This window comes from Aulonocara sp. 'chitande type north' Nkhata Bay, linkage group LG7 (assembly GCF_057382095.1).
Source record: "Aulonocara sp. 'chitande type north' Nkhata Bay isolate Kocher_YH1m ecotype deep benthic linkage group LG7, A_spYH_male_GT1.1, whole genome shotgun sequence".
NCBI classification, from domain to species: domain Eukaryota; kingdom Metazoa; phylum Chordata; class Actinopteri; order Cichliformes; family Cichlidae; genus Aulonocara; species Aulonocara sp. 'chitande type north' Nkhata Bay.
Genome location: NC_141350.1, coordinates 11,212,797 through 11,232,917, shown reverse-complemented (window position 1 = coordinate 11,232,917; position 20,121 = coordinate 11,212,797). Strand labels below are relative to the sequence as shown.

Here is a 20,121-nt window from a genome sequence, read left to right as displayed (position 1 = left end):
CACTATCGTCACGGGTAGGGTAAAAAGTAAAATCCGACATGGACATATAGTCAAGCGGGGACTTGAGTTGTGCTTTTATCTTTCATTCATCCAATACACGCAGCAGACAACACGCTGTGCAAGGAGCGTGGTTATCGATCCATACCGCACAGCATCCCCTAACTGGGAACATGTGAGCCTAACTAAGGTTAACTCCAGCGGATATTTGTAATTAGTTTTCATTTTGAATGAAAGCGGGTTGTCTTTTATCTCCTTGTTCCTTTACATTTTGATTTACGAACGAAATTAACGATGTCGTTGCAATAAATACTATGAGCTATGAATTATAAACAGCAGCATCACTGATCTTTATTTGGGAAAAGGAACTGCTGACTTATGCTTGCTTCTCATTGTATTTTCAAATAAAGCTACATGTATTATAGTAATGGAGTCCTTTAGTTGCGTAAATATGTGATATGATATGAAAATTAGCAAAAACATATTACAAAAACAATAATAATTTAAAAAAAAACCTCACATATGCTTGACAATCGTAAAATTCCGGACATGTACTGCAATGTTTTCTAATGAGAAGCGGCGCAGTTTTTTTCAGTTACCGTATGGTGCTGTGGTTGCTGAAAAGGGTGTTTAGTTGTCGCCCTCTGCTGGAGAAACGTGCGTATTATATTAAAATTATTGTGGAGAAACTAAGTATGCTTGTTCCTCTGCTTGGTAGCGTAGATCAACTCGGTGTATTTAGGCATGTAGATGTCATGAAGACGACCTGCTGATGTTGAAACCAGCCATCAGAACAGGGAAGAAAGGTGATTTAAGTGACTTTGAATTTGTTGGTGCTGGTCTGAGTACTAAGGAAACTGCTTATCCAATTGGATTTTCCCACATAGTCATCTCTGGTGTTTATGGAGAATGGTTAAAATGAGAAAACATCCAGACAGCGACAGTTCTCTGTTCTCCGTGTGAAAATGCCAGAGGTTTAACTAGAACAGCCAGATTGCTTTGATTTGATAGTAAATCAACAGGTGGTAGTGTAGTAATAGTGGATTAAAAGTTAATGGGCACATTTTAAACCCTTTAGTGCTATGTGAGAATTGTTCAAATGCCAAAGCCTACCTGAGTATTGTTGCTGACCATGTCCATCCCTTTATGACTGCAGTGTCTTTATCTTCTGATGGTTGCTTCCAGGAGGATACCACGCCATACTACAATCTCTAATCATCTCAAACTGCTTTCTGGAACATAACAATCCACCAAATTGAAAAGCACCTTTGGGATGTGGTGGAAAGTTGAAAAGGGAAAGTTACGTCATGGATGTGGAACCGACAAATCTGCAGCAACAATGTGATGCTGTCATGTGAATATGGACCAAAATCTCTGAAGAATGTTTCCACTGTCTTGTTGAATCTATGCCATGAGGAATAAAGGCAGTTCTCAAGGCAAAAGCAGGTCTAACCAGGCATCAGGAAGGTGTACCTATAAAATGTCTGGTCTACAATTCTCTATTGACAATTAGGTTTTCCTCAAAGAAGACTCATTTCTTCATTGCCTGTTTCTGTTTTCTCCCCAAACACTCCCAAAAGAATCAGAGCACTGAGGAATTACTTGTTGATAGAAACCCAGCTCCAAAATTGTGATGTTTAAAGTGTCTTTTAACATAAGAAAGCAAGTACAGAGTTTTTAGAACATAAGAAGATACCATGAAGTTTCAACATCAGCTTGTACGCAACTAGACCTGTAAAAAGTCAGCTGTAAACATGTCAAAGGATACTGGTCGTTACAAGCCATGTGGCGAACTAATGATGATATTACAGCCCACAAAGGTTTTTGAGGCTGTATGGGAAGCCATCATTAGTAACCTATTATGCATTGCACATGGATTATAATATGGGCTATAGAATTTTAGTCACATTACTGCATTACACACGTTGCCACAAATTGAACATAAAATATAAATGACAGCATGTCATCAGCCCATTTTCCCGCATCCTCCAACTTAAGCTTTCCTATCCATCCATTTGTTACCATTTTATTTTTCTGTTTTTGTAACAGCATGCACATATATTTTTAATCAAAATTATATTATTAAAACTAAAATTATTATTGTTCTTCTCTGGGAATTTTCCATTTTTTCAGTTTTACCAAAAAAAATAGCAAAGCACATTATGATTTTTTAAAACTATATTAGTGAATATTTTTCAGTATTTTTTGAAACCCACGAAATAAAACACACCACAGCAGGAAGCAAAAGTGTCGCAGTGCTGAAATGGTTCCAGCATGGTGATGCAAAAAAACAATCCACCTTAAAAAAAAGTGCACAAAGTAAATGTAACATCAATGCAAAAGAGACATTCTGATTTAGACAATGTAAGTAAAGGACCATACGCTGGATAAGTGATGTGAAAAATGGTTACAGGTTACATTGATTTTTTTTAAAATCCAACTAAATGCTATATTGACATTTAAACTTCCTTATATTTTGCCAGTATTTCTGATAATCGGTGTACCACTGCATAGGTCACACATTAAATACACTGCACTGAAATCAAGTGAACTATCGCTATAGACTAATTTCAGTCCTTTAGCTCTAGAACAAAAAGACAATCTGTTTTATTTTTTGCTTTTTTTAGAGTCCTGACAATTCACTTGTTGTTACAGAAACATTTGACTGTGCAACAATATAAATCTAGCTTTGTAAAAAGTGAGACCTGCACAACAGATTAAATGTGCCATTTAAAGGAGCAGTGTGTAGAATTTTAGTGACATCTGGTGATGAGGTCGGCATTACAACCAACTGAGCAGCCCTCACTTTAGCTACCAAAGCATCTTTTCAAGCATGCAGTAAAAACTAAAGTGGCTGCAAAGCCTTAAAAAATGTTGTTACTTACCCACATCCCCTGGATTTATCCAGAGAAAGTAACATCACAGCAAGCCCTGCTAAAGTTGTAACAAATGCAAAAGACTCTCTCTAGAGCCAGTGTTATTATTATTATCCCTCTAAGTCTGAACTAGGGCTCCTAATGATTAGGCTAGTAAATTTATAGTTTTGGCCTCAATGCCCTACCTCACTATTGTTCTTCTAGACAGGTGTCAAATATTTTAGTTTGTCGGTGCATTAAAACTTATAGTACTTAGACTAGATCCAGAGTTACAGGGTAGTCGTGAATCTGAAAAATCAAGTCTATCTTTTGCAACCCATTTGGCATCTGCTACAACCAGATCTTTTTAGTGAAAGGTACACGGTGGCCTAAAAATACATACCCAAACCAAAATAACTACTACAAACGACCCTTGTTTAACTGGCAACATTATGTTTTTTCTCCCTCGATGGGAGGGAGTAATTGGTCTGTCTGTCTTTTCAATTTTTGTGTGATGTTAGATACCGATTACAGCTCGAGCTGATTTAATTTTGGTAAAAATCAAGGTCATATCAAATGTGAAAATCATAAAAACTTTATATCACTCACAGTTTCTTTTGTAGATTAAATTTAGACAACAATAAACTACACCTTAGTGGACATGAGTACCTAGATTGACCTACCTATTTGACCTTGACCTTAATTGTTAGCACCCAGGGTCAAAGTTGACCTCAAAAAACAATTTCAAGAAACTTTCATGTGAAAGGGCATAGAGAGAGACGAACAACTACACTATTTTTCAATATGGCGCCATACAACGTCGCGATGACATAATCATATTGTAATAAAAACAGATAGAGATAAGCATGTTGTAATAAAAACACCATAAAACCGTTTTAGGACAGCCCTTGCCCTTCAGGAGGCGCTGTGTTCTTTCAGTGCTATTGTTTCAGGTATAATGTAAGCTTGCCTACACACACATCCCTGGAAACCTGAGTATGTGAGGCTGACAATGGCCCTCAAACTCAGAACAAGAAAAACTTGTCAGATGCTTTATAGTAGCAGCATAATAATAATACTTGTGCACTGACCATCACCCTTCTGGCTTACAGTTTCAGCTACTCACTTGCTTCACGCTCCAACCCGTGTTGCTAAACGAGAAGTAGAGAAAATAAACAAGTTGACAAAGACACAGTCAAACACGTGGAGAGCAGGAAAGAACACATACTGAAAGCAATAATGATCAATCAGTTCAAAAGTTCTACCTGTCAGGGTAGGAACCCCCACCAGAATACTGATTTTCTGGCTGCCAACAATGGTAACTTTGTTCTTGTTGCCATCACATGTCTTCTGCACTTTCTTTGATTTCGGTGACCAGGATGAGAATATTTTTAAAAAACACACAACAGCCACCAGTCCAGGTACATCCACTGCTATGACTGTCTGGTTACACAGTCAATCTAAATTCTGTCAATGACATAAAAAACACAATAAATACAAATAAGGAGGACGAAACGCTTATGTTACTGTTCTTAATGAGTTGAGCAGCTGTCTACAATTTGTATAATTAAAAAATAATATAATTATAAAATTTGTATAAAGTTATGAGCCTATTTCAGGCAACTACTTGTCAACTTGACCCTGACACACTGTGACTGGATAAGACTACTGTTGTTAACTTACGATGCTAGCTCCTGGAGGTCATTTTTACAAACCTATCCATGTTTCCCATACTTCCTGCTTCTGACTGCACCACATAAATATATACATATTATACAATAATATTTCTTATATAAATAATACAAAAAAACTGACTAAACAGGTTTTCTTGTCCAGGAAAAATTATATGACTTTTTTTGAAGAATCAAAATTTTAAACCACCTTAGGAGTGGAGTGGGGTGGGTGGGTTAACTGTGAAGTTAAACGTTAACATGACTTCAGACTGGTTCCAGTAATTTTCCAGCAGGATAGAGTCATTCTTTGTCTGGATAGTTTCCCCAGGAGTGGGAGGGCACAGAGACTGCATATCTATATTGGCACATAAACCACAATCCAGCTGCTTTATTGAAAGTTTTTCAAACCCATTTATTGTTGGCTTACTGAAATAAACAACATAGATGCTAGTTACAGTGAACAAGGTTCTTAGAAAGCAGATTTTTTATTTTACCGGCCAAGCCACAGCATTCACCCTGCTGCCATCTGGCAAGTATTACAGAAGTACTGACTGCTGCTCCAGCAGACTTTAGGTCAGTTCATTTCCTCTGACCACTCACTTCATCCTCCGTCAACATGTATAAAAGTATTTTTGTTGTTGTTGTTATATTTACAGCAAAATCATTATTTTTTATTTATTTTTTGTTAGTAATATAAAGGCACTACATCATTAACTGCAGAAAACAAATAGTGTGATTGATCGTGTATTTTATGGTTTTAGTGTGTTAATGATAAGCATTTGCCTTGCATGTGCTTACTGGTTATCAAGAGCTGGTCTAATGTGGACTCTGACCATGAACTGGCCATGGAAGATGATGTTATAGCAAGCGGCTGTAAAACAAACCGCTGTAAGCTCTCATTCCTCTCAGTATCTACTGCACTATTAAAAAAAAAACTTAATTTAAGACGTAATTTAAAAGCTCCGGAGCCACATCATCGTGTACTTGAATGTTTTCTGGAACTGTATATGGCAAATAAATGTTTATTAATTAATTAATTAATTAACTACTAATGTATTGATCTGTGGTGCTGTTTTTATTATGAAAATAAACCACTCTTCAGACAAACTAAAATCAACCATGCTGACATTACAGATCTTCTAGTATCTCGATTCTCTCTTTCACCACTGCTGCAGACGCCAAAAATATTACAGTTAACTGTCTTTCCCTGTGGTTGGCTTACCTCTCTGCAGTGGAGAAGTTCTTCAGAACCACCATGTGCAGTAAGGGCTTCTCCCTTTGTCTCTGAGTCACGCTCAGTGTGGCTCAATCACCTGGCAGGTGCAGCAACACAGTCCGTTTCAGACGAATGACACTTAAATGAAAAGCATAATAGCAGCAAACATGTTCAAACGCTGCTGTGAAACAACACATAAGGGAAAAAAACATCAATGATGTAGCTACATAAAACCTTTTAAACTCTGAGCGGGATCATTATATGTATTTCACTGCATATAATTAGAAGAAACATGATGCTGCACATTACGACCAAAACCAGGAGAAAACAAACACGTCTCATTGTGATGTTTGTTTGTTTTGCTTCAGCGATGGTAACTTAAATGCAAGCTCAGATAAAACAAAAAACTGAGGTCTAAGCCATGCACTTGGAAGTCTGGTTTACTGATAATGCTTCCAAAACCTCTGCCCCACAATTGAGGTCATGAAGACAAAAGAAAAAATTTAAACCGAAACCTAATCCCGCAGACATCTCAGAGAACAGAGGTCTGTTTTTAATATTCGTTGTTCTCTAAAGCCATCCCTCAGAGTCGTTCCTGCAGTGAGATAGACTTAAACTTCCAAGGGGTAGACTAGCTGTCTCTCCTATCACACACACAACTGGGATATTGGCTCTTCTTGGAAGGTTCTTCTGGGATCGTCTCCTTCTTGCTGTTTATTTTTCCCCAATTGCCAAAAAAAAAATTGAGAGAACAATAATGTTTTGTAAATTTTTCTTTTCAATTTTCTTTTACAGAACATTACTTTGTATTGCAGTTTCAGTTAAATAGAAGACTTAAATCATTTTTGCTTTACATTATTTACAAAGTCACAGCTTTTTTGCAGATGAGGGTTGCATCTTTGGACGTTCCTGAATTTATAAGCAGTATAGATCGATATTCCTCAGTTAACTTCCAATGATTACTTCCTTCAAACCATCAACTCTATTAGACCCCTTTTGATAAGACTGTTTAAAAAGTCCCACAATTAACTAATGTATCGATCTTAAATATGATAAATCTATCTTTATTACTAGGGTACCTACCACAGGCTTTTAAGATAAGTTAAGATAAGTTTACTATTACTTAAAAAGCCTCTACTTGGCCCAGCTGTCTTAGCAAATTATTGACCAAACTCCAACCTTCTTTTTACTTTAGTTTATTTAGCAAATTCTAGTCAGTGCAGAAACGGCACTGGTGAAGGTTATGAATGATCTACTTATGCCTGCTGACAGTTGATTAATCTCTGTGTTTGTCCTGCTAGACCTCATATCTGCGAAACAGATTTCCATTTCCTCATGAAAATGGGGAGTGTTTTCTATACAGAGCTCCACAGGGAACCGTGCTGGGACCAGTTCTATTTACTTTATACAGCCTTCCCTCGAATAACTTTCTGTTATTTGCATCACAGTCTTCTGATGCTAACTGAACTGACTATTTATGCACAATAAAAAAAAAAACATTAAAAAAACAATCAAATACAAGTTCCAGCTGTATAATAATCATCCACATAATAAACAGTGTTAATTATTAATATTTTAACATCAGCTGCAACTTTGTTATAGCTTTCCAGATAATGTTCATAGATGGTTTACAAACTAGTTATTAACAAATTCATGAACATTGCTGTCAAATTATTACTTATTACTTCTAGTAAAACACACTTAACAGTTGGTGGTTATGTGTTACTGATTTTTGCACTAGAATCTTCCTGCATTACAAGTGATGACCTAACCAGAAAAAAAAAAACCTTTATTACAATACATTTTAGCATAAAAACAGATGGTGTTAAACACTAGGGTTAGCTTCTGAGAACGCCTCAAGTTCTGTTTTTTTAGCCATCAACTGTGGTTGTTTGAAAAGTACAAGTCCGTCCCCTGCAGGATCAGCGGTGCAGAGTATCCAGTGATTGTTGTCCTGTTCAGCTTTATGGGAATCCAAGAACGTGTGAGCCGTCAGCTCATACTCCTTGCCGTACATGGTCCTGCAAGGACACAACTGTTATGCACAAATGAATTCACATCTTGGTGGTCATTATTAAGGACACAACAGATGGTTGCTTTCACATGTTCTTATAGCGGCTGTGGAGCTGATTAGCTAATTGGACCTGAGTAGCAGTGCAATTTTAATGTCATTGTAGCAAAAATGTACTGTTTTCTTCTTTACTTGCTCCTTATGTATCCTAGAGTATTGTTTGTTATTGCTAATGTGCTAACAGACATCTAAGCTGATATCATAAATGCCCAACACAACTGGTTTGGAGTTACATTTGAAAAGAAAATTGAAAAATACCAGAGGACTTGATCACCCAGAACAGCAAGAGCCTGGTTTGTTTTGCAATGTACAATCAGCACCTTCACATTAGCCTAAAAAAGCATAGACAAAACACAATTCTTAATGGCAGTGAAAGGAACATAATGCATTTATAACACTGATGCTGCAGCAGGTGTAACCAGGAAGATACAGTAAACACTTACAGGAACTGGCAGACCCTCATATTCAAGTCTTTCCTGGGGGTCAAAGTAAACTATCTTCCACCATGACAGAAAGGAATCGCTGTCTTCCAGGCTTACTTCTTGGAGGCGAGACTTTTTTGCACACTTTTAGGTCAAAATATATGATAATAGTAAAAATTCTCACAAAAAGGGGGAACATAATTATGTCATCTTGCACTAAAGTATGTACAGTATGTACAAATGCACAATTTTTCCATTAATTTTTCATTTAAAGCATTGTCACAGTTATTTTTGCTGTAATTAATGTTAAAACTTAACTTACCTTTTGAAAACTTTGCAGGTCACTCGTCAAGTAAAGCTGAGGGAAAGAAAGGGAAAGAATACATGTAAATACAAGAAGCAATCATTCAAATTGTACATACATCCCATGTGTATATGAGACCCTGCTTTGATTCATGTTGTAACATTAGTTATGGTACTTCCATGTGTTTGTGGTTTTCCTTTCCTGTGCGTTTTCTGTTCACCCTGTCTATAGCTTGCTGTTTTTCTGCATCTGTTCTTTGTTCTGCTTTAAATTTTCCTCTTTCATTTTGAGCGTTATTCCCTTGTACTTTTTCATCCCTTCTGGGCTATTTTACTTCATTATCATCTTGAATGACTTTACCTGTGTCTCATTTATTCATCTTCCCATGTGCATTTAGTGTGTGTCTGCCCTTAGGCTTTGCTGGTTCATTATGTCGTGCCTCCTGTGAACCTTTCTCTATTTTGATTTTTGTTTTCTTGACAGGATATTGGATATCTACATTTAGACATAAGAAAAAAGCATGGCATGTTAAAAGTTCATTTAAAAAAGACTATAGTAACCTAGAAGCCATTTAAATCTTGCATTAAAAAAGGGGATTTATGGATGGCTAGATAATCCTGAGAAATATCTGTATGCAAGGGAGAAAGTCGAACACTCTCAGAAAGCAGTGAATTAAAAACCAACATGACTTCATATCTGACATTAATGCATGGCCTTAACCCAGTAAACACAGTTTGTTGCTATCGCCACAAATTCAAATTAAAACTCTCCTAAGGTAATGAAAAAAGCATAGTATAAAAAGCCAATGTGTTCTTTGGGACCTAACTCTTTAGAGATGGACTGAGGTGATGTGCAAAAACTATTTGAACCATCACAGTTTGAAATTGTTTTTCATCCTCTGGGATAAAGAAAAGAGGGACTGTTTCAATTTTTTTCAGCTTTCACTTTAAAAGCAAGAACCCACAGTAGTATAAGAGTGTGTAGTGTGTCAAGTGACCTACAAGGGTCCAGGTGCCAAACTAGCTTGACTATAGTCCACACCTGTCACAAATGGATCACACTGTGTTAAAAAGAACGCAACTTAGTGGTAATTGTTTTTTTCTTAGAAAGATAATAATTTAACCTTCCAGTAATTGGCACACTGACAAGATCAGGTTTTTAAAGGTAATGTCATAACTTATATAAAGCTACTAAAATACTATAATAAACAGACTATTCATACATATTGGCTCATTTGTACAGGCCATCCTTTCTGGTATTACACTTCAACACTGTATCTACTACCAGTAATAAACACCTTAATAAATCCTCTAAACTCAACACATCTAGTTTAGATCAGTCCAAAGACATAACTGAAAAAACAGTGTTATATAATAATCAGTGCTTAAAAGACTTATATCCTCCTCTCATACCAAGAACACAACTGAAATAACTGACAATAACTGTAACAAACATACTAAAGGATTTTTATGTGGAAAATCACTGGAATGCCCATTCAAGATACTCTTTGTATTCAACATGTAATTAAAATGTGTATTGTGTGTGTGTGTGTGTGTGTGTGTGCGTGCGTGTGTGTGTGTGTGTGTGTGTGTGTGTGTGTGTGTGTGTGTGTGTGTGTGTGTGCGTGTGTGTGTGTGTGTGTGTTCACTTACTCCCCTGGCAAAGCCACTTGTTGTCTTTAAGGCAAAACTTTGCTCAAAATGAAGAGTGGATCCCTCAGGACTGCCATCTACACTGATGTCACACAAGCAGATGTTGCAGATTTAAATCAGGGTGTTGCTATAAGTATTAAAGTTTATGTTAATGTAAATTTGAGGGTGTTTACCTGGTAATGACGAAAGCTGTGCGTGTGCACGGCTGGACACTCCTGACAGCGCTGACTGCACACGGAGCTTGAATGCTGGGAGAAGGAATCTTTGTTAAGCTGTTAACATCAGCATTGATGCTCACTGCACTGCACTCCCTGTTTCCTCCTCCCATGTTCACTAACATCACAATATCACCAAAGTGCAGAGTGCCATCATTTGTCACGGAGAATTTCACCTACACAAACAGATAAAGTCCCTTATTAGCACATTGCCAGTGTGATTGGTTTCAACAAGTATTTTATTAGGTTAAAACCCATTTTACCGGTTTTAAAATGTTCTCTTTGAGGAAGTCCATTTTCTGGCCAGCAAGCTCACCCCTCTCTTTTTTCTCCAGATGTTCTTTTACTTCATCCTGGAGAAAAAAAATAAGACATCAAGTAAGTACTCTTTAACACAGTTTTCTTTTCAGTCCCACCACTACTAGTTACTGTAGCAAGTAAAGCAAATCAATTACTTAAAAACATTTACAGTAGCATTAAACCATTATTACAAAAATTATTTGTAATCTCCCCAATTCAGTATTTCAGGATTATATCTAGCTGCGTGACATTTTGCGTTTGTTTTTGTCTCTGTGCAGTTGAACCCTGAAAACTTTACCCCAATAGCTATATCAACGTATTTTTGTGTTGCCTACAACTCATAAAACGTCTAGCACTGAATACTTTCTTTAGGTGTGAAAACAGGACTATAAACAGTCAGATGTAAAGTACATTTCGAAGAATATGGGAATATTTTGACCATGAATTGTAAAAGGCTAAATGTTTATTAAAAAATTCCAAAAATTAGCAGACTATTTGTTATTATTTATTAGATCGATGCCCAGTTCGCAGTAAGTCTGTGTTAACTAGAACCTCGTAACCCCGAATCAAATTCACTTCCTAAACATATATAATAACACTGAATTACTACCAGTGCTATTTTCAACCCATTGCTGGTTGAAACATTAAATGTTCCAGTAGTTTTTTTTCTCTCTCTCTCTTTTTAAACAAACCTCTTTTAAGCGCTGCTCTTCAAACCAGTTTCCCATTTTCACAGGTGTGCGGTAAGTTCTTATATATGCCATTTTTCACTCAGGCAAAACTGCGAGTACATGCCGGAAAGTTTAACAAGTTTAGCTGCTTTAGCTATTTTAGCTTGGTTTGTGATGTAGTCTCTATGGTAACGGTGTACTCGTCAGTTCTCGCTGATCGTCGCGAGACGTCGAGGTTGTAATTAGAAACAAAACAACTGCAGTGTAGTACATTCATACAGCCATATATTTGTGTTGTGGCTTTTTAATCCGCTTTAATCTTGCTTGATTTGATTTTTTTTTTAAAGTTTTTTTGCTCTATAGAGCAATTGTATTGTTTTTGTGTGTTTTTTTTGAGCTGTTTTTTTTATTTTATTGGTATTGACTTGAGCCACTTTATTGGTAATTGTATGTGCTTTTTTCTGTTTTGGCAACTGTAATTTATTTGCAACATTTATAAAGTATATCTTATTTTAAAAGGTTCATGGTTTATAATTTGTCCTATTTGAAATAGAATAACCCATGCATGTGAGATCTAAAAGTCATATTGTCATATCATATCAGCCGCTCACTTTGGAAGTCATCACAGCGGATCATCTGCCTCTGTCTCACTCTACCCCAGGCATCCTCTTTTATTACACCAACCCTCTGCATGTCCTCCTTCACTACATCCAGAAATCTTCTTTGTGGTCTTCCTCTTTTCTTCCTACCTGGCAGCTCCATATTCAACATCATTTGTCCAGTATATTCACTCTCTCCCCTCTGCACATGTCCAAACTATCTCAGCTACGCCTCTCCAGCGTGACCTGTCTCTCTGATACATTTTCATATTTGTCTTTATTGTTACTAATTATTCCCACCAACATACAAAAGCACAAAATAAATGAAAAAGAATTTCTGTTTTTCATTTAAGAGTGGAGTAAAACAACATGTGGTCACGGAGTTGCAGAAAGCATGTAGTGTCATACAAGTTTATTTTTGTAATCCTTCACAGTTACCTATGCAATAATATTCTGTGCTTTAGAATAATACTATATGCTTTATCATTTTACAAACAGTTAAACTCTAACAGTTGTAATCCAAAGACTTGAAGAAAAATGTCCACATATCTGCTGTACATCTTTCTCTGTTTCTCTCTGTATATTCTTTCAGTGGCCATTGGCCCTGCCTCTGGCACCAGAACCATTCATGTGACTCGGTTTGTGGTTTCTTTCTATCGGTGGGTCACTGTCATCTTCCTCTTTATCACTCCTATCATCGCCTTCCAGCTGCAGGATGAAAATAAGCAAAGAGGATAAACAACACAGACAGAAATAAAACATACCCCACATTCCCACACATCCCACATGCATGGACACAGAGACATCTGTAAACCCACCTGGGTAAAGATAAACTTGTAAACCATTCTTAATATGAGAGCAGCCCAGTACAGGTGGAGCAACTGGAGAACCAACAACATGACGTTGAAGAAATAGTAGCCAAAGAAGGCAGGATACAATTCCAGTGGGTACACCCATGTACAGTGAATCAGCCTGTGGAAAACACACTCGTAATATTTTAACATATCACACTAAGATCATCAAGATCATCACTAGGGTGCAATTTTTCTTTTAAAATACTTACCAAAAAGGAAAAACAATAAGTCTTGTCACCATAAAGACGACTGCAAACACCACAAACATGCCGTTAGAAGTCTGCTGCCACGTGGCGTAGTTGAATACTTTTGCACCCTATAAGGGGGGAGAGTAAATACATGTTACCTATTTTGCCATCAAATATGCCTAAAGTAACTCTATACTTAAATCTATGTATATTTTGACACATTAAAAAAGCCTCCAAACACAAAGAATGAGTTTTCTTATTTTACATGCCACCTCAGAAATTGTTCACTGCCAGATTTTTGCTGGATCACCACCTTTACAATTTTTTTTTTTTTTTTAAGAAAAAAAGGTCATCATAAAAAAAATACAGATGCAATCATTTCAAAAGAGTGGCTGGCTGAAGTTCAAATTTTCTTTTTCTGACTAACTGACAATGCAACACCACATACCCATAAGTATAAGTACCCTCACTAAAGCTAATACAGCTACAGCACTGACCTCGAGTAGGATGTCAGAAGAGTCATGAACAACCATGACAAGGGTTCCGATACGGACGAAGTTTGAAATCCAGGAAAAACTCAGGAGAGTCAGTGTGGCCATATGATGAACCACCTGCTCTTTAAAGTCCTAAAAGTAAACAAGACAAATAAGACACAAAGATCACATAATACAACAGGCTTTGCCCCCAAAACTGTATTCTAAAAACACAGAAATCTAATCTAATAATAATCTAATGACATTATTACATTAAATATTTTTCTGTCTCAAAATGTGCCTTTGGGAGATGATTACACATTTAAGTGTGATTCATTTATGTATAGTAGAAGCAACAATTTTGTTTTACGTTGCTCATTTTCTTATTATTTCTAATATACAGAAATGCATATGTTGTGCCTGAATAATTGAAACCTATTATTTATTTATTAAACATTTATTAAAAATGTTTATTTATTAAAAAGCTCGTGATTGTCCTTTGGCTCTGCATAAAACATAGTGGGGGAGGTTGTATTGTGGGTAGAAAACAAATCCTCCAAGATTAAAATAAATGAAACTACTTCATTGTCACTCTACACATTTGTACACTTACTTTTCGTTTCACATCAAATGTGAGACTGAAGACCAAAGAAAGATAGAAGCCCATTTCCAACATGTAATACCAGTACTGTGATGGCAGAAGGGACTGTGTGGGGACAAGCAGGTGTGTTTTTGTGTCATTCATCATGCTGTACTGTGTAATCCATCGCAAATACCAAAGGTAAAGGCACGTACCTGTTTAGGAAAACCTGCCCAAACTTCCCTTAGATTATAAACCCAGGGTTTCTAAATCCAAGGAAAACAGTAAAGCAGAGAGTGTGACGTGAATATCAGAGAAACAAACCAACCAAGCTGGCTGTTCACTAATGCCTTGTAAGGACAGTCCCAGTACTTACATCATAGAGAGCTAGGATTCCACCAAAAAATGCAAAAAGATAAAATGCACATCTCCAACTGTTGACAGGCAAAAGCCATAATGTCACATATTTGCATAGACATTAATCTTTTCATATCAGTGCATCTTCAGTTCACACAGACATACGCTCACCTGGCTTCACTGAACCTCTTTCGAAGCCCTGGTCGCTCCTGGTTCCTTCTCCTCCTGAACCACACCTGAACTCTCCTTTCTGGCCAGCCAGTCTTCTTACACAGAGACCACACGTCAGCCTGAGACACAACAGGAGACATTCCAGTGTTTATAACCTTTCCACATTTGGACGCACCCTCTCCAAGGTTACACAAGCAGTAAGCTTTAGTCTTTGATTATTAACACACTTTAACAGTGCAATTCCACTAAAATTTGTGGCAACCAAACATGTTTAAAGGGATGTGATGCACACGTAAAAAGACTTTATGATGTTCCATTAAAATGCATTTTACCTGTAGCTTATTTGAACAAAAATCTGGATTTGTTTTTCTTTTGTACTTTCAATCATTTACTATTTTTTTTTGTCATATTTGTCACCCTTACATGTTTCAGATCATCAAACAAATGGTATTATTAGACAAAGATAACCTGAGTAAATAGTAAATGCAGCAGTTAAATTACACTTTTAAGTATTCAAGGAAATAACCAATCCAATACCATCAACCCTTTCCTGACATTTCAGGAAAGGGTTATAAAGGCTTTGGGACTCCTTGAACCATAATAAAGGCACTTATCCACAAATAGAGAAAAACCTGGAACAATGGTGAACCTTCCCAAGACTATCCAACCTATCAAAATCACTCCAAGGAGGCTCGTCCAGGAGGTCGCAAAAGCGCAGACCTCATTTGCCTCAGTTAAGGTTAATGATTCAACCATAGAAAGAGACTGGTCGAACATGACATCTATGTGAGAGTTTCAAGGAGAAAACCACTGCTGACCAAAAAAGAACACAAAGGCTCGGCTCATATTTGGGGAAAATATTCTGTGGACTGGTTTAAGTCCTGTTACATGTGACATAAAACTAACACAGCATTTCAGAAAAAGAGCATCATATCCCAGAACTGCTCTCCTGCTTCAAGACCTGGATGACTGAAGCTCAAGCGCGGTCAGATAGGGAGACACATATCTGAAACCTACCAGAAAATTTACGTTAATGGCTCAAAAAAAAAGTTTTTTTTTTAAAATAAAAGGTTTTAGATTAGCGTAATCAAAGTCCAGTCTTAAATCCAATTGAAATACACTGTCATGACCTTAAATAAGCCGTCCATTGTAATGTGAAAGATTAAGTTTCAGTTATTCTAAAGACTTGATTATACACTCAACAAAAATATAAACGCAACACCTTTGTTACTGCTCCCATTCCCCATGGGATGGACGTAGAGACCTAAAATTCATTCCAGATACACAATATAACCATCCCTCCCAAACAGTGGTCACAAATCAGTCCAAATGTGTGGTAGTGGGCACATCTGCTATATTGAGATAATCCATCCCACCTCACAGGTGTGCCACATCAGGATGCTGATCTGACATCATGAGTAGTGCACAGGTGTACCTCAGACTGCCCACAACAAAAGGCCACCCTGGAATGTGCAGTTTTTTGCGCTATTGGGGGTCTGGGGACCCAGAACCGGTCATTATCTGGTGTGACCACCATTTGCCTCATGCAGTGCAACACATCGTCGCATGGAGTCTATCAGATTGTCAATTGTGGCCTGTGGAATGTTGGTCCACTCCACTTCAATGGCTGTGCGAGGTTGTTGGATATTCGTGGGAACTGGTACACGCTGTCGTATACGCCGGTCAAGCACATCCCGAACATGCTCAATGGGTGACATGTCCGGTGAGTATGCTGGCCATGCAAGAACTGGGACATTCTCAGCTGCCATCTGCCCTGAACAATGTGAACCATGATTCATCCGTGAAGCGCACACCTCTCCAACGTGCCAGACGCCATCGAATGTGAGCATTTGCCCACACAAGTCTGTTACGGCGACGAGCTGGAGTTAGGTCAAGACCCCGATGAGGACGACGGGCATGCAGTTGAGCGTCCCTGAGACGGTTTCTGACAGTTTGTGCAGAAATTGTTTGGTTGTGCAAACCAATTGTTCCAGCAGCTGTCTGGGTGGCTGGTCTCAGACGATCTTGGAGGTGAACCTGCTGGATGTGGAGGTCCTGGGCTGGTGTGGTTACACGAGGTCTGCGGTTGTGAGGCCGGTTGGATGTGCTGCCATATTCTCTGAAACGCCTGTGGAGACGGCTTATGGTTGAGAAATGAACATTCAATGCACGGGCGACAGATCTGGTTGACATTCCTGCTGTCAGCATGCCAATTGCACGCTCCCTCATTGCTTGTGGCATCTGTGGCATTTTGCTGTGAGACAAAACTGCACATTCCAGGGTGGCCTTTTGTTGTGGGCAGTCTGAGGTACACCTGTGCACTACTCATGATGTCAGATCAGCATCCTGATGTGGCACACCTGTGAGGTGGGATGGATTATCTCAATATAGCAGATGTGCCCACTACCACACATTTGGACGGATTTGTGACCACTGTTTGGGAGGGATGGTTATATTGTGTATCTGGAATGAATTTTAGGTCTCTACGTCCATCCCATGGGGAATGGGAGCAGTAACAAAGGTGTTGCGTTTATATTTTTGTTGAGTGTAGTTCTTGATAACAAGGGTGGCACAACCAGTTGTGGGGTTTATGGGTCATTGCTTTTTCACATAGGTCCAGACACCTTTTTTCCCCTTAATAATAAAAAGCATAATTCAAAAACTGCATTTTGTATTTACTCTGATTATCCTTGTCTAATAATAAAGGTTGTTTCCATCCATCCATCCATTCGCTTCCGCTTATCCTTTTCAGGGTCGCGGGAGGCGCTGGAGCCTATCCCAGCTGTCATAGGGCAAAAGCGGGGTACACCCTGGACAGGTCGCCAGTCTGTCACAGGGCTAACACATAGGGACAGACAACCATTCACACCTAGTGGCAATTTGGATTATCCAATTAACCTATCCCCACAAGCTGCATGTCTTTGGACGGTGGGAGGAAGCCGGAGTACCCGGAGAGAACCCACGCAAACACGGGGAGAACATGCAAACTCCACACAGAAAGACCCCGGCCTGATGGTGGAATTGAACTCAGGACCTTCTTGCTGTGCGGCAACAGTGCTAACCACCGTGCCACCGTGCTGCGGTTGATGACCTGAAAAAATATAAGTGTAACAAATATCTGTGTTGTTCAGCACTTTGGTCTGCCTGGTGTGTTCTTAAAGTGCTATACAAATAAACGATGATGATGATGATGATGATGATGATGAAATATGTCTGAAAAAAGAGATCAGGGTGGGGGCTTCACATCACTGTATTATCCATGTGTTCGCAGTAAAACTCACTTGAGAAGGAACCCGTGTTTGGCTGCAGAAGTATTTTTCTAGTATAGGGTTTTGTTCTGCTGGGAGACGTATCTTGTCCCTGATTCCCCAAAAATTAGCCAGTGGTGTGGCAAAGTACCTGAAACAGCACCAAAAACTGGTCACTTCCTCCTAAACACAAAAAAGTCCTGGGATTCTAAAACCAGATGACTGCGTTACTAATCTCATTGACACACAGGCATATTTACTTACATACTTTGCGGTCTTACCTTTCAAACAAGTATCTGACTACAAGCAGGCAAAGGGCACAGGGTAGAGAGGCATAAAGATGAGACACTTTCGCATAGACACGACCTTCCTTGTCCTCTAAAGCAGACCAGGACAAATTTCCTGGCAGCCACAAACGGTCCCACCAGATCCACTCCCCAACTGTCTGCAACATGATGCTGGAAAACACACAAAAATTACATCTAACTATCACTGTTACTCAAGTAAATAAATAAAAATCTTGTTTCCAAATTCAAATGAATTTTTTTCTTTTCTTTTCTTGTTACATTTCCCTCTTTTCTTTTTGTTATCATGAAGATCTCCTGCCAAAGTAGTGTGACGCCACTGAATGAGCCACGTACATATTCTTGAAACTTAACAGCGGTCACTAGATGGCATCAAGATCAGGCTGCTGCTATGATCCAAGCACATTCACAGCCAAGAAATCTACCATATGGTGCCAACTTTTCATCACAGCAGCAATTTTTGATTCGACTTTCCACTATCTTCAACTCGAATATCAATTCTCGATGTACTGGCAGTCATGAATGAAGTGAGCAATATACAGAAGAAGAACTGCGTAGATATCAAAGGGCAAGAAAGATAAAGATGGGTGAGGAGCAATTCAAAAGGGAGATTAAGGAGAAACAAAGTCCTTCTTCTCGTGGACTCTGATCATAACTGTAGATAAAAGTGTGTTTTTTGAGCAGTGAGAAAAGTACTTAAATACTTAAAGCGAGCTGGATTGTAACTGGTTTAAATGATCAGTTAAAATATTTGCTCTAAATTTACTCGCTACGATAGACTGAGTCATATCAGTGTGTCCCTGAGCCTCAAAGGTAGTTAATAAGTCAGCATAAGAACAGTCAAATGTGCCCACAAGCGGTGTTGTCTTGACAAGTTCTAACAATAGAGAGGGAAGCTGAGGCAGACAAAGCGAGTGAGTGTACGCGACAAAGAATGATGAAACTAGAGAAACAGTTAAATATGGTGTAAACTCCAATAATTCCAGCCTTCCGCTTGATTGAAGTTATTACATCCTTTAGTTTAGGTAACAAAATACATAAAAACTAAGTATGGAAATGTCTTCCCAAACACACACTCACCTTCAGTGTCCCAGTGTGAGTAGTGTCTGGTGTTTTCCTCTGCCAGTCTGTTACTCATACAACTCAGTGGTACTCCTCTTATCCACACCAGGTAACAGCACTGTCCTGTGATCCTAGACGATTCCTCTTCCTGCTATTGTAAAGCCATTCTTCATAGTTATAGAAAGCAAATATCAGCTCAGTCTGCTGCCTCACTTCATCTGTACAATGTGTCTCATTGTGTGGCACTAGACTCCAGTGAGCATGTTTCTAGGCATGCGTATGGTCGCTCACCTGAATGGGATCCTTCCCTCCCACTTTGTCTGCTCTTGTGATCACACCCTTGTAGTTGCTGCAAGTCTTTTGAGATTAGCACAGCTGAGCACTGCAAACACCTTGGAGCATATTTGCATGTTCACTTGTAAGCTGCAAGAGTCAGAGGGTGGGAGTATTTGCGTACCCTCACCTGCAAAAGAATTCCCTTGGAATGCCAGGAAAACCCCCACAAAGGTCCCATTCATTGGCAGGGCAGGGGAGGAGGAGCCAGGGCAGAAAAGCAACTGACACACAAAGAGAGTGAAACATCACTCTGTATACATAGCTAACTGGGTTGATAACAAACTTATTAATACAAATGAGATGACCTTGGACTTGGTTTTGGTTAACAGAAAGTATTTCCTTTTTCAGTTTTCTGTGCGGAAATAAAAGTAATAATTTCAAGGAACTTATTAAAGCAGTCTAGTGATTATTTTTGTGATTTCCCACTGACAATGTCAAGCTTCAGATGTTGAAAAAATAAAAGTGAACATAAAGCAACTCGTTACTAAAGCATCCTTAATAAAATGTGGAACAGTAGATAGTTTTGTTTCAACATACACCAGAAGGTGGCGATAGAGACAACATAATACATG

General features: G+C 38.4%; 2 protein-coding genes across 2 annotated transcripts; both read right to left on the bottom strand.

Moving 5' to 3' along the window:
• Positions 1–7,504: 7,504 nt before the first annotated feature.
• cfap161 (cilia and flagella associated protein 161) lies at positions 7,505–11,595 on the bottom strand. Its single transcript, XM_086298572.1, has 8 exons — positions 11,398–11,595; positions 10,669–10,758; positions 10,364–10,581; positions 10,191–10,272; positions 8,557–8,592; positions 8,256–8,378; positions 8,071–8,144; positions 7,505–7,762 (listed from the first exon to the last, which is right to left on the bottom strand). The coding sequence occupies exons 1-8, from the start codon at positions 11,467–11,469 to the stop codon at positions 7,567–7,569; spliced, it is 891 nt and encodes a 296-aa protein (XP_086154698.1). The 5' UTR covers positions 11,470–11,595; the 3' UTR covers positions 7,505–7,566.
• A 777-nt stretch (positions 11,596–12,372) lies between these two features.
• Positions 12,373–19,958, bottom strand: cers3b (ceramide synthase 3b). Its single transcript, XM_086298571.1, has 12 exons — positions 19,505–19,958; positions 19,232–19,380; positions 18,128–18,304; positions 17,880–17,997; positions 14,599–14,717; positions 14,447–14,504; positions 14,286–14,336; positions 14,104–14,196; positions 13,515–13,643; positions 13,039–13,145; positions 12,794–12,947; positions 12,373–12,683 (listed from the first exon to the last, which is right to left on the bottom strand). The coding sequence occupies exons 3-12, from the start codon at positions 18,298–18,300 to the stop codon at positions 12,564–12,566; spliced, it is 1,122 nt and encodes a 373-aa protein (XP_086154697.1). The 5' UTR covers positions 18,301–18,304; positions 19,232–19,380; positions 19,505–19,958; the 3' UTR covers positions 12,373–12,563.
• Between the last annotated feature and the right edge of the window lie 163 nt (positions 19,959–20,121).

Coding starts and splice junctions, on each gene's coding strand:
- cfap161 (XM_086298572.1), bottom strand. CDS start 11,469: ATGGCATATATAAGAACTTACCGCACACCTGTGAAAATGGGAAACTGG. Junction 10,582..10,668: donor AAGAGAACATTTTAAAACCG/GTAAAATGGGTT, acceptor CTGTTTGTGTAG/GTGAAATTCTCCGTGACAAA. Junction 8,593..10,190: donor CAAGTGGCTTTGCCAGGGGA/GTAAGTGAACAC, acceptor TCTTTCCCTCAG/CTTTACTTGACGAGTGACCT.
- cers3b (XM_086298571.1), bottom strand. CDS start 18,300: ATGTTGCAGACAGTTGGGGAGTGGATCTGGTGGGACCGTTTGTGGCTG. Junction 17,998..18,127: donor GTCAGATACTTGTTTGAAAG/GTAAGACCGCAA, acceptor GTGCTGTTTCAG/GTACTTTGCCACACCACTGG. Junction 14,718..17,879: donor AAACACGGGTTCCTTCTCAA/GTGAGTTTTACT, acceptor GTTGTGTCTCAG/GCTGACGTGTGGTCTCTGTG.